This window comes from Marmota marmota, unplaced genomic scaffold, assembly GCF_001458135.2.
Source record: "Marmota marmota marmota unplaced genomic scaffold, marMar, whole genome shotgun sequence".
Classification (NCBI taxonomy): Eukaryota; Metazoa; Chordata; class Mammalia; order Rodentia; family Sciuridae; genus Marmota; species Marmota marmota.
Window position 1 is genome coordinate 610,500 of NW_026000103.1, and position 15,106 is coordinate 625,605.

General features: G+C 35.9%; 1 protein-coding gene across 1 annotated transcript in view; it reads right to left on the bottom strand.

Moving 5' to 3' along the window:
- Focad (focadhesin) overlaps positions 1–15,106 on the bottom strand; it is a 260,449-nt gene that overhangs the window by 190,245 nt on the left and 55,098 nt on the right. The window contains exons 9-10 of the mRNA XM_048783888.1: positions 12,289–12,491; positions 3,112–3,369 (exon numbers count right to left, since the gene is read on the bottom strand). Of these exons, the coding sequence (XP_048639845.1) occupies positions 3,112–3,369; positions 12,289–12,491 (461 nt within the window). The remainder of the gene's footprint in view (positions 1–3,111; positions 3,370–12,288; positions 12,492–15,106) is intronic.

Genomic DNA, 15,106 nt, shown 5'->3' on the forward strand with positions numbered 1-15,106 from the left:
GTAATCCAGTTAACTCCAAAATGGTACTCACAAGGCTGGTTCCCTTCAGAACACTTAACCTCCACAGTCTTCCATGACCCTAAATGACTTAAACCAATGGAAAATGTATGCCTCAGGGGAACCAGACAAGACAAGGATGAAAACTTACATTGGAAAAGGGGATCCATCAGACTTCAGGTTAGGAAAGTAGTAATAGCACATTTCTAAAAATCACCCTTTTTAAACACTAATCCATTGTTACCAATGGATATTAAAAACTTGTATAGCTAATAACTTGTACTAGCAAGTATTTCCATTAATACCACTTAGAATTACTAGTAGCAAAGATGTCAGCGCATACTTGACATACAGCTTATTTCTTTCAAACTTGCCAAATATTTTCTTTCATAAAGTCTTATAGTAGGATTCTTCCAATGAATGATGATGTCATTCAAACACAACCCTTAGATAACCATACTGTAGACAACAGAATCCTACAATAGATGTTAGGTGACTAACATAACAGGTCAAAGAAGCCTTGAAATACCTAATCTTACTTATTTGCGTAGCCTCTCTTATTAGTAATCTGAAACTTTTCTTTAGTATCAACTCCTCCATGAATTTGAGCCAATGATTGCTTTCCTTCTCATAAGGTAAGAAAGGACAAACCCACATGAAATAGACTATATTACTTGTAGTCTTATCAACTAAATGAAAGAAAAATCATTTTGCCTATAATTCCAAATCATTAAAATTGAATCTACTCCAAGCATCTATTCACAGATGGAAAGCTAACTTTTTCAAAATATTTAGTCCTCCCTTTTTGGCTGTTTTACCTGGTAGCTAAAGGCTACTAAAAATTAATATGATATGGTTACTTCATAAGGAAAAGTGAGAAAGAAAAATAAACACTACCACCTACTCCTAGAATACTTCTTTCCCAAATAATAACTTCATTTCAAAATTCTTATTATGATACCTCCTACGATTATGCATGAATTTGGATAAATACACTTAAATCTCTCACTCTACCATTCATCTTAATAGCACAGTTACACTGGATATTTTTCCTCATTTCTTTCAAAGATATCCAAAAAAAATATCCAACCGAAGTGTAACACTGAATTCAAATTATAGCATGGCTTAATAATCATTTATTGAATACATGAACCTGAATGGTTATTATAGTGCTCTCCAAATAATCCTGTTTATAGCACACATGAAAAAAAATAATGTTTTTAAGGATATTAGGGTAAATAAATGAAATACCAGGTGGCCAGAGGTGACCAGCCAAAGAAGTTTTTCAGCCTGAGCTAGGGCAACCACCTAGCTGCTAGGAGGCTGAAAGAGGAGGACATCTCTGCACACCTGCCACATTTACAGCATTTCAGTGCTCTCTGGAACACTGAATGAGAAGTTCTGCTTTTGTCTTCTGTCTGTCTGGCATATTCCCACTTCTATTACCAGGAAATTATCTTTACTTTGGGTAAATCCTACCTTCATTCCACAAAACCTGGTGGCATGATTTTTAGGGCTCTAACACTTCACCACTTCCATTCAACTGAGAAAGGCCAGTTGAAGTGGCCATCATTATCATTATCCTATTAGATGGTCGGTCCACATCTGACCAAGCTATTCTGAGTATTCTACTTCCTTCTTCCTTTGGGCCCATGAAAGTAAGGTTCTAAGGCTTTGGACTTCTAGCTTATTCACAAAGGGAAAAAAGAAACTATCTTGCACACTCTATATAGGCCATTCTCATGCTGTATAGGCCAGATTAACCTAAATACTAGAGTTACTAAAAACTGTTTGAAGTAATTTAAGATGGGTTTCCATTAACTATAACAAAAAAACATCACCCTACAATTTAAAAGACCAAGTGCACTGAGAGAAGAGAGAAGAAAGAGAAAGCAAGGGATAAATAGCTGTAATATGTGTTTTATATCAGGAGTCCACACAGATTAAGGTAGGCTGCTGTGTTATTTCAAGGGATCCTTTTTTTAGATAATCTCCAAGCATTACCTATGCAGTAACTAGTCTCAAAAGATTATCCTACAAGGTGTCAATACGATTTCAGAAATCGAAAAGAAAATAGGAAGCAGGTTGGAATGATTCACATTATGCATATACCATGAAACACAGATGTGAGTACATGACAGAGCCACTTGGAGAATCAGAACAGGAGAGATCTGGTCAGAGTGAAAACCTTTTGTGAGATGTCAGTAGGCAGTTACTTGACTAAAAGAAATGAGCATGACAAGTTGTGGGAAGGAATTCCAAATACATTAACTTTATATCTTAAATATATTTGCTCCACCTCTCCCATCACATTCTTTCCCCTTTAGGGACAGATGGTTTTCCATTAAACGATAAATATTTCCTTCACCATTGTTGAAAAGAAATATTAAATGAAGATACAGATAAACAGAGGCTAATAAAAATGCTATAACCATTTGGTAATAGAAACCTCCCTTTCACAGGGAATGCATTCTAAAGATGCTATCCCGGAATAGGGGTGGGGAGGCCCTCACAGAATACTAAGTTAAATATATAGTTAGTTTAAAAGGCAGAAAAAACATTTATTAATGTCAAACTGCTTTCTTATTACATTCAAGCTCTGTGCAGACAAGAAATCATTTACATTCACATCCCAGGATTGCAGATCAGTACCACACATAGGAAGGACCCAATAATTTCTGGTGTAATAAATGACTGAATGAAGACAGGATGAAATTGTAAGAATTTGAAAAGATATGAATGCCTATCGCACAAACAGCTTTATTTTTGATTGATCAAACTGGGTCTACCTTAAATGATCAATATTAGAATGATAGGCACCTCAAAATATAGCAAGAGTTAGCAAAAGCATTACAAATTAGCAAATCCACTAAAAATTGGAAGAACCAGAATAGCATCATATACTGACATCCTTGCTTTCAATTTAAAAAAGAAAAAGAAAAAAAAGTTTGCGTAAAGCATACATCAATTCAGAGTAAGAAGAATAAACTGGGAAGACAAAGATGAGGGGAAGAATCAAACCATAATATATAACTTTGATATAAATAATCCACAAAGTGAGAATAATCTATAACTTAAACTTTCCCACTACTATTCCATTATTCTTTGCTTTACCTGAGAGGAATCTGCTTGAGCTAATTCTGTGGTGACCTTCAGTATCTGGTGAAGGTTTTGTCCCTTATCTTCAACAAGGAGGTGAGCCAGCAGAAGGAAAACATGCCTGGGGATCACTGTGGTAATAGGGAGCAAGGACTCCACTGCAGCCAACCAGTCACTTGTTGCAGCTTCTCCTGTCATGACTTCAAGAATCCTCCAGGCTGTGAACATTGAGCCATACATGCTGGTAACAGGGAATGCAAGCCTACAGGAGGGCTGAAAAATAAACACGAAAAAGGCATGAATTGCAGAGGGTGGTGGTGCGTGCCTGTAATACCAGTTACTCGGGAAGCGGAGGCAGGAGGATTGCAAGTTCAAGGCCAGCGTGGGCTACCAGCAAGTCCCCTGTCTTAAAAAAAAAAAAAAAAAAAGGAATAAGTGAGACACTAATATATTCATCAGAAATATATTTCTGACATTCACTTATTTTTTTTTATTTTTCATTGTAAGAAATCATTTCTCCCAACAAAATGAACACAAACTTTGAATTCCTGCCAAAAAGCTCTGTGCCCACATTTGAGGTAACAGGATTACACACAGAGAAAAACAGCTGGTAGATGAAACTGTAGAACAGTTCATCCCTAGTTTTTCTTATTTACCATTCATTTCTAATTAAGACAAGGAAAAAAATGGATCAATAAATAAACAAGATCCAAAGAGAGCAGAATTTGGAAAAAGCCACTATCACAAAAAACGGATTCAGCAATGAGAAAGAGGACAGAAAAAAAACACAACATTTGCCGGCTCCAGGCCCTCCTAGGAGGCAGCCCAGGGCAGATGGCAGACTTGGACAGAGGACAATTCCTGTTTGTAACAGACAGTATGTTGATAGGAACAGAGTTAGTTCAGCTGGAGCCTGGGAATTCATTAGTAATTGTGAATTCATTAGTAGTTGTGAATTACTTCTGCAATAAAATGTAGCCTGACAGCTCCAAATTGAAACAATACCCAGAGAAGACATTACGTTTCAGTAAATCTGAGAAATGTCTTCTCACAAAAGTAGTGCAGTCAGGGCCAGAGGTGGACAGAACCCTGCATCCTGCTATGGGTATAACAGCTCAGGAGAAGCTGCAGACATTAAAGAGCATTAGACATCATCGGCTAATAAAGTAATTCAAACCACACAGAATGCGTTGAAGCAAATGAGAAATCTCTAGATTATACCAGTCCAGTTATTGGAGGATGATTTATTTGGGGAAAAATAACAATTAAAAAGGTGAGAAGTAAAAGTTAAGCTTTATAAAAATTTTTAATAACAGATTTCTTGAGATATAATTCATCACCATAAAATGCACCCATTCAAAGTTTACAATTCAGTGGATTTTAGCAATTCACACAGTTGGGTAACCATGATCAGAATCTAATTTTAGAATATTTTTAATCACCCCAAGGGGAAACCCCATATCCATTAAGTCACTCCTCATTTTCCCACAACTCCAACCAGCCCCTAGAAACATCTGATTTACTTTGTTTCTATCCCAACTATTTTATATAAAGAGAACCACATATGTGGTCTCTTATGACTGGCTTCTTTCATTTAGCTTGTTTTCGGTGTTCATTCATGTAACAGCTTATATCAATACTTCATTCCTTTTTATTGTCAAATAATATTCCATCAAATGGAGAGACGATATTATTCATCAGTTTATGGATATTTGGGTTGTTTCCATCTTTGGCTATTATGAATAATGCCACTATGATGTTCCTATAAATGTTTATGTGAGGATGTAAGTGTTCAACTCTCTTAAATATGTATTTAAGAATAGATTTGAAAATTAAATGCCACTCTAAAAGGAAGTAAGGATGTTCTACCCATATTAATAAAAGATCCCCCAGGTAAAAATGTAAGACACAGATGATGCACCTGAAATGTGGTCAATATTTTTTGTAAGAGGTTAGGGAGGAAAGGATTTTATTTTTACTCACTTATAGATGGAAAGTATCTGGACAAATGTGGAAGAGACTAGTAACCACTAATCATCATTGGCTATTTGTGACGGTGAGAACTGGACCAATGGAATGAAAAGCAAGAAGGTTTCTCATCAGACACCATTTTATGCTTTCTGAACCACATGAATATCTATTTCAAATACATAAATTTTAAAACTTCATATCTCAGTTGATATAGCTTTCTCTCTCAGAAAGTACTTTTCTTCCTAAGATAGAATTCATTAATGACCAGGGCCAAGTTCCTTAGACTAACAATAAGCAGCATTGGCTATGAGACTTAAAAGACCAGGACACCAGCACTGCCAGGTCAGTCTCTCTCTCTCCACATCTCATTTTCCTCATTTCTAAATTTTTTTTAAATATTTTTTTAGTTGCAGATGGACATAATACCTTTATTTTATTTGTTTGTTTGTTTTATGTGGTGCCGGGAATCGAACGCCTCACACATGCTAGGAAAGCACTCTACCACTGAGCCACAATCCCAGCAACCTCATTTCTGAAATTTAAGCAGTGACTAACTGCCTGCCAAGGTCATTGCAGTAGATATGATACAAGAACTAATAAGGCACCTAGCATGGTCCCTGAATTTGCAAAATACAGGGAAATAATATCCCTGTCATCTGCCGGGAAAAACTAAAATCAGAGGATATGAGCATAAAGAAAAGAATTTGGAAATCACCATGAGCCATGAGTCAAGTCCAAAGCAGGAACATTACAGAGAAATCTAAGAGTAAACAATGACAGAGCAAAGCAATCCCACATCACTTTAAGTATCATGTCCAGGATTAGGCTCTGAAGTTTGTTTGTCTAAGGATAGAGCAGCAGAAAAAAGGCAGGATGTTAAATAGGATGTCACAAAACAGTCTCTGTTCCACTGAGTGACAGCACAATCTTGGGGCAAGGACTACAATCAATGTGTCAGTACCAGCTACCAAACCTCAACCCCGAGCCTACCAGAGGACCTGTGAGAAGCTGCTGGGTATTGACTTTCAAAGAACAAAGTGGGCATTTAAAAATAAAAGACAGGTCTGTGCTGTGTGAATTATGGCTCAATAAACAATGAAAGTCTGGCACAGTGGCCCAGGCCTATGACCCCAGCTACTTAGGAGGCTGAGGCAGGAGGATCCCAGGTTTGAGGCCCGCCCGCCTGAGTAACTTAGCAAGATCATGTCTCAAAATGTAAAAAAAGGCTGGGGAATAAAGCACTCCTTGGTTCACTCCCTAGTACAAAAGACAGACAGACAGACGAGGGAAGACATTTAAATAAATACTACATGGTTGTAAAACATCCTTTACAAATGTAAAGGAGATGAGAATCTATTTTTAAAATTTTTTACTAAAAATGTTCAGGTCCATTAACTTTTAACCATAGGTAAATTTAATAGTATTTATTTGGAAAAATGGGTGATAAAAAGAAGCAAATACAGTGAATACAGGTTTTTATTAACAGGGAACAACAATGTATGTCTATAATACTGACTAAAATAGGCTTCACAAACGTAAGTAGAGGAAATATGGAAACTCAAATATGGGGACCCTTAAAAGCAGGTTTTGGTAGAGGGCATATGAATCATTCACTAGATCATAAGAAGAAGAGTGGACTATACAAAGCCTCAAGGGGGTCCTTCCAGCCCAGTACTTCTCGGCGGAAGCTAGAAGAGAGCTGAGTGATTCAGGAGTTATGACATAAGTCATGCCACCCTGTATTACGTCAGTCAGAGAGGATGACAGATGCACAAGACCTAAGCTTACTAATTCCTTTTAAACTTTCAACCAAGAGCTCTTAAGAAACCAGTCTACTTCAATTCACTGTTTTCCTTACTATTAATTTACCAAAACGCCACGTTTATTTACTCCTAAATTCATCACAATGACAATAAATTGGGGTAAAAAGGATAAGAAGAAAAAGTGAATAGGGTGCATCCTCTAAAGTCAAATGGCCAAAATTTGAATTTCTGCTCTACCCTTCATTATCTATGCCCTAATCCTTTTCCTGGCTTGTAAAATAAGTATGGGAAGAATACTCTCAGGGCTGGAATGCAGCTCAGTGGTAGACCACTTATTTAGGATGTGCAAGGCCCTAGGTTCCATCCCCAGCACCACAAAAAAAAAAAAAAAAAGAAGAAGAAGAAAATACCTTTAAGGAAATGCAAATGAAATACTATTTCCTACCCACTAAGTTGGCTAAATCCAAAAACAATAACTATAATTGGAGAGGATGGAGAAATTGGAACCCTCATGTATTATGATGGGGTTTTGGGGATATTAAACGGTACAGCTCCTTTGGAAACTACTCTGGCAGTTTCTTAAACAGTTATGCTATGACCTAGCAATTCTATACTCAGGTGTCTACCCAAGAAAATTGAAAACACATATCCACACAAAACTTGTACACAAATGTGCATAGCAGCATGTTCAAGATGACCCAAAAGTGGAAATAACACAACAGTTTAACAGAGGAATGGAAAAATAAAATGTGAAATATTCATACCAAAAAACACTGTTCAGCCACAAAAGGAAATGAGGTTCTCATACACGCTACAACATGGATTAAACTTGCAAACATGCCAAGGTGTGGGGGGGGGCACTAAAAAGGACCACTTATTGTATAGTATATGACCCCACTTATATGAAACCAGTTAGGTAAATCTATAGGGGAAAAAAAAAGTGGATTAAAGGTTGCCCAGGCTGATGGGTGAGGGTAAAATTAGGACATGGTGATTGAGGGGTATTGGGAGTTTTTTTGCTTTTTTGGTTTTTTTTGTATTTTTGTTGTTGTTTGGGAGGGGTTAAAAATGTTCTAAAATTGATTGTGGTGATGAATACACAATTCTGTGAATACACTAAAAGCCACTGAATTATATACTTTAAATGCATGAAATTTGTGTATGTGAATTATATCTTTTTTACTAAATTATTTATTTATCCTAATTTGTTATACATAATGGCAGAATGCAATTCATTTCTTATTACACGTATAGAGCACAATTTTTCAAGTCACTGACTATACCCAAAGTATTTTCACACCATTTGTGTCTTCATACATGTACATGGTGGAATGAGTTAGACATCATTACTCTATCAGTGAATTATACCTTAATAAAGGTACTACAAATAATTAGACTCCCACTACATCACCCTTGATAAGTTATTTCCCTTCTCTATGCCTCAGTCATCTCTTTGATAAATGAAACCATTAATATTACCTATTTCAAAGAGTTTGGGGTAAAAATTAAACAAGTTAATATATAGAAAAGCACTCAGAAAGGAGCCTACAAAGTACTCAATAAACTCCATGAACCAGGTATTTGGTTACTCATTTTACCAGGGTCCAGAGAGGTTCAGCCACTAGTCCAAGGCCGCACAGCTAGAACAGGAGGAGATGAAGACAACAAGACAATGAGGACCTATTTTACAATTATCATGAGAAACATGAGTCAAAAGACAATGTAAATCCATTGCAAATTTCATGATTTTTAAGAGTTAAATACTCAAGATATTTTCTGCTTACTACAACTTTAAATAAAACCTATACTTGGTACTATTTCATTATAAGGGACCCAAAATAGCATAGACAATTTAAACATACACACACACACACATAAACATACACAACAAATGAATGAAAAAACACATGGTAGGGGCTGCGGTTGTGGTGCAGAGGTAGAGCGCTCACCTAGCATGCATGAAGTGCTGGGTTCCATCCTCAGCACCACATAAAGTAAAAAATAGAGACATTGTATCCTAATTTGTTATACATAATGGCAGAATGCAATTCATTTCATATAACTGAAAAATAAATGTTTAAAAAACATTTGGTAGACCCCAGCTTGGTCGAGCTATCCCTTAAGCTTTCTGTTGACTAGGATAGTTATATAGAAGTGAAATTTGCCATCATGCACAATTACAAGTTTAGCTTTTAAATCTCTTCCCATTCTCTCTCACCCACCATCACTCCCTCTAAAAGCTCTCCTGATTCTATCTTACTGGCTGCACCAGTTACTCAGTATATTACCTCAGCTCCACAGGCATCCTTTTGGTCCAGCTTTGTGACAATGCAGCAGCACCTTGACACCTCCTACCCCCTAACTCCATGCAGAGTCAGTCCTTTCAACAGAAGGCACAGGAGAGGCACTACAAGGCAGTGGAGAAAGGTTTCCTCTTAGGTTCCCTGTACTTTAATTTCTCCAACCACGGCCACCAAAGACATTCAGGAGACCCCAAATGGTGGCTTCCTATGAATCAGCTCTGGCCAACAGCTCCCCAGGAGCCCACATCATCCCGCAAGTTGCAGCCATATTGTCCCCAGTAAGGTCTGAGTCTCAGTCTTGATCACAGAGACCAAGTTCCTTCCTTGAGAAGTCCTCACAGTCTTATAGGTAGAAGCTGCTCCCTTCCTTTACTGTTGCAAATCTCTGTAGAGACTCATTTACAACTTTTGGTAACTAAATGCTTTTTACTAGTTAGTAATTATTTGTATTGAGTTTTTCCTGTTCAAATTTCTCTCTCCTAGGCTGGGGTTATATAGCTTGGTGGCAGAGCACTTGCTTAGCACATGTGAGGCACTAGGTTCTATCTTTAGCACCACATAAAAAGTAAACAAAAAAAAAAGATATTATGTCCACCTAAAGATAATAAACTAAAGGCATTCTGTTTATCTATAACTACAAAAAAAAAAAACCTCTCTCCTGGCTGCACCCTGACTGGTACTTTCTTTTATCTCTTGGAGAGATGGGAAGGGTAGGATTTCCCAAGCACTTTGGTTTTCTGTTTTGTTTTGTTGTTTTTAACCTAGAGAGAACACAATAGGTGGCTTTAAATATCACACTTAACAGCCAAATAGAAAAGGATCCTGTTTTACACACACACACTAAATGTTCATCTTTTGTTTTTAAAAGAAAAATGGTAAGTTTGGTATAATATTTTTATATCTATATTTTTTATAATATTCTTTATATCTTCAAAACTAGAAGAGGCTAAAACATATTTTATTGCATGGTTATCAACACTTCAGAATTGCAACCCTTACAGAATCACAAGGCCCAACATGTTTAACCTTGTTTTCATCCACCAGCCCAAGCAGACATCCAAAGAGCTGCTCTAGTTCTCAGTCAAATGCTGTCAGAATCACCAATCCAAAAAGAAATAAAAGCAAAATCTGTGGTTTTTATACAGAGAGCTCTCTGTAATAAATCAAGATGGTGAAAAGACCTGTGTTCTTATTAGAGACATACTTTCCTCACTGTTTAAATAAAAATTTACCAAGTATCTACCAGGTTTTAAACTATGGATTAGGTGCTGTGGATGCAAAGATAAATACACTAGGGTGTTATCTTTTTCTTTAAGTATGTGGAAAGGAGAATATTCAGTTCAACAACTAACAAAAATATTTTTTAACAATTTAAATGTTAATTTAAATTGCTGCAATTTTCTAAACGCCTTAGAAAAACAGCCAAGATTCTTTCCCTCAATGAGCTCATAATAGAGTTGGAGGCATAAACATGTAACCTCTAAATTAATACACAACATTTTTTGTATTTGACTAATGCAAATAGTGCTGGGGATACAGAGAAAGCAATGAATTCTGACTCATTGTGAACATTAAGAAGAGGCAGTTCAAGCAGAGGACACAAAAGTGCATTATACGCAAAGGAAAGATTCAGAAAGAGACCTGGAGAGTGTGGCGCAAATTGAATCAATAGGTGTAGTTGCAATATAGAGTACTAGAAAAAAAAAAAAACAATAAAATGTGCCTTAAATTTTTTAAAAGGGTGATCATGTGTCTACTTAAAGACTCAATCAAACAGCACAGTATCACAAGAATGTTTATAGCCCTAATAGTATTTCTTCCTCATTCTTCTTCTTCACCAGCAGCTAAAAAGAAAGTCCAGCTATTAGCATTGATTAATAAGATTTACACACACCTGAACAAATAGTAAGCTGAGTCCTTAGGTATTAGAGTTAGGGTGATCCTAAGTAAATACCACCTGTGAATTAAAGGAATCCACGTCTTAGACACAGAACATCCTGCCCCACCCCCACTCCCACCCCCATTTAGGAGGCAATCTTTGTTCTATATGGGCAAACCAAGAGGTAAGGTAAAAAGCTACTAGAATTCTTTGGTCACATTTTGCTTATTAGTACTAATATAAGAACTTCTTTCTCTTAATGCAAATCAATTACCTATTTTAAGTTTTAAAGTTTTAATCAAACAATTTGGATTTAGGAAGCTTCAATTTGCTTATGCCAATAACTGTATTACAATGATTAAACAAGTAATAATAATGATGGATTTTTGCTGCTACAACATTTAATAATATATGATAAGAGGCATTCGTTTTTCCAAATGAAGCAACTAACATGCTTCTATCTTGTATTTATGTGGTGCCTCTCTCTATGGAGACTTAGGATGCTTCACAGACTTAATTTTATTTAATCCTCATCCCATTCCTATAAGAGTAGGAATTAGGAAAAAATATATTTTACCAAGAGAAAAACTCAAAACCAAAAGAGAAGAAGTCTGGCAAATCTAGGCCTAGAACTCAGCCATTCACCAGACACTGACAACACTACATTACTCTAAAAGGAAAGGTGAGACTGAAAACCAAGAGTGAGGGAGGTAGGAATAGTAACAGCAAGTGACAGGCCTGTTGTCTTCCAGCTGGGAGCAGGAGAGGAGGAACATATACAAGAGACATAAAGAGCCACATGCATGCCAAGGAAGATAGTATAACACACCATGTTAGGAAATAACACTCAGTTTGTACTGATTTCAGAACTTCCAGGCATTAAAGAAGCATTTCCCACCTTGGACTTTCCCAGATATGGCAATATGTCATACTAAGTATTATAAGAGGATAGGATTCCATGCTTAAATACATTAAAGTCACACACATATAGAACTGTTTCTTTTCTGAAAGATTCTCAGGATCTCTAATGACTAACATGCACTGGAATCTCAAAGAAAAAGTATTATACAGCATTTCCAAAACCTATGTTACAATAAGACTCCACCCCCTCCTCCGGGTGCAGAAGAATGTACTAACATCTCCTACACGCTGCCTGGCAGAGCAGTGAAGTTCACTGATGAAGCTCCCACCCTAACAGACACGGCATCAGGAGTAGATCTGGAGAGACAGAAAACTCACATGGACACTCTGAGAGAAACAAGGAAGGACTCGTTACCTTTTGCAGGTCATCTCTGTAACACTCCTGTTGTACCATTTCCAAAAGGTTCAAGGCCAACTGCTGTCTAGAGGGACCATCCTCATCCAAGGACATACAGTCTTCCAAGACAGTAGAAGAGAGTATCTGCAGCAGTGGCATCACAAGCAGCAGAGATGACTTTGGGATTTTCTGACCCTCAGCAAAAGAGAGGAGCTTCAAGGCTAACAGTCAAAACAACAATTCACATTTTTAAAATTAATACCACAGTCAAACAAAATGCTAATTTAAGTGACATGTCAGAGTTTTCCTATTCCTTTATAACTAGATCAAACACATACTTAGATAAGTCTCATCAAAAAAGGAAATAAAAGGAGCATAAAAGTTAACTATTATTTAAAACATGCTATTTATGTATAAAACTGAAAAAATGATTATGCTTTTTGAGAAAACACATGTATCAGATATAAATCAACTCCTTTTTTAGGTAAATATTATTATTTATTTTGGTCAATATTATTTTTAAATACAAATACCATTTTTCCTTTGTAATCTCTTGGATCCTACTATTGCCCTCAGTGAATAGTGAAGAGACCAAGAGTTCCTGGTGAATGATAACAAAACCAACAACACACATGCTTCCACTAACCAGCTAAGAACTGTTAGCAAATGAACAGCAAGGTGAGGCAGCACTACTGCCTTGCAGCTATATTTGCTAAGAAGCAGATCACAAAAAGTCTCAAAGTCTGTAAGCAGCTTTACAATAAAACGCATTTTTGATGAGTAACTTTTTTCATGTGAAAACTCAACATACACATCAGAAACATATATACAAAGTGCAAGAACTTAGCTATATGAACAGTTTCCCTATAAAATTAACTAAATGAATTAACGCACAAATATGCTATTTTTTAAAGTATTTTTTCATGAACCCTGATTTACTAAAAGATGTTATCTACAGGCTTCAGAGTTAAATTATCAAAATAGTCAACTGATTTTCCCCACTGCATCCTAAAAATTTCTATAAGCCTTAAATTATACCCATGAGTTGTCATTATTTTAAGTCATCCTGAAGTCAAACCTTAACATGATCTGTTGTATTTATATAAATCCATTACTCTAATGCTAATAACTTTATTTTTTGCCTAAATATTGGTATTAATCCATAATTATTGGAGCTATTATCAAAATCCATTATCTTTAAATGCATATAAATATTTCAATCTTATAAATCTTCCAGACACTTTTATAAGTTGCTATTTATAATCAAGGCTAGGGATAATTATAAAGCATATTACATTAGTGTTGGACATACTTTTTATTTTAAATAATCTGAAATAAGTATCCTTTTAGCTATCTGATTTCTTTGAATTCCCAATGTTCTAAACAGCAGTCCATCCTTGCTTTTCAAGATGACACACTAGCTCAGTAGTTCTCAGTATGATTTATTCATCTAACTTGGGCAACTTCAAATCAGACACTGGCTTAGTAGAAAAAGAAAAGTCTACCAAACAAATAATAAAAGTATTTGAGTGTTTGATCTAGTATCATTCTTTTATTATACATGAGCCACAATATAGTTGTAACATGATCTGTTGTGTTCAGAATTAGAAATGTGCTTTCTCTGGGCTTTGAAATTTTGTCAAAAACAAATAAAATCCATTTATATAAAAAGTCCAAAAAAGGTAAATCTACAGAGACAAAAGATAGATTAGTGTTTTGGGAATGAAGATTACAAAGAGGCATAAGAAATTAAGGGACTGATGAAAATATTCTACAACTGGCTCCTGGCATTGGTTGCCACATCTATAAATTTACTAGAAAACACATTAAATGGTGAATTTTATGGTATGTAAATTTTACTTCAATAAAATATTTGAAAAATAACAAAACTATGGCTGTCAGAGGAGCAGGACTGGTAAATTACACATTGGAAAGATCCCATGTGCACTGCTGTAAGAAAAAAAGAAAAAAAAACAGTGGAGGGGGTCAAAAAGGGAACCTGGAGGAGTGGCTTGAAGGAGCAAGGGCTGATAGGCAAAGCAGGGTAGAAATCAAAGTGAGAGCCAAGAACCGCCTCCATGTGCTAAAGCCATTTTTACAGTTATATTACAAGTGAAAGATCAATTCACTCAAACTCACAATGGATTAAAATGCCCAGAGGAATGAGCTATCCAATAAGTATTTATCTCAAGCACTTCATAAAAATGAATGTGGGGGTTTATCAACATATCATGGCAACATATAATTTAGACTGATCCCCCATTACTACATAGGCTATATCAGACCAAGCAAAATGAGGCAGCATTGATTAAAAAAAAAAAAAACATTTTAAAGGTATGTGCCTTGTTTGTCAATCTGCCAGACTGTGCAACTTGATTTTTAAACCACATTCTTCTGAATTAGAACATTTTCACCTCCCCTTCTCCACCCTCTCTTAGGTCAATACTGGATAGTCTTTCATTTGTTCTAGCTAGTTAATACAATAACCATAAATTAAATCCTGTTCAATGTAGCACAAACTATGACTAATAAAGGTAGAGAAACTTAAAAACAACATGCTAAACACTTACTGTCTTTCAAGGGTTATACATTATTGTTTCAGATTTGGGTGTACAACTGTGAATAAAGTAATATGTTCTTCAATACATTTATAAATGCCATTGCTATGATTTATATTATAACCTAATGTGCCTCAATTACATTGAGTAAATTATGGTACATGAAACTTGACACAAGATGAGGGGAAAAAAAAATTATATATATTATACTTGGTAATGATTAATTAGGAAAGTTCCAGAATAGAAACTCAAAATACATAGGATAGCATTATATCCAT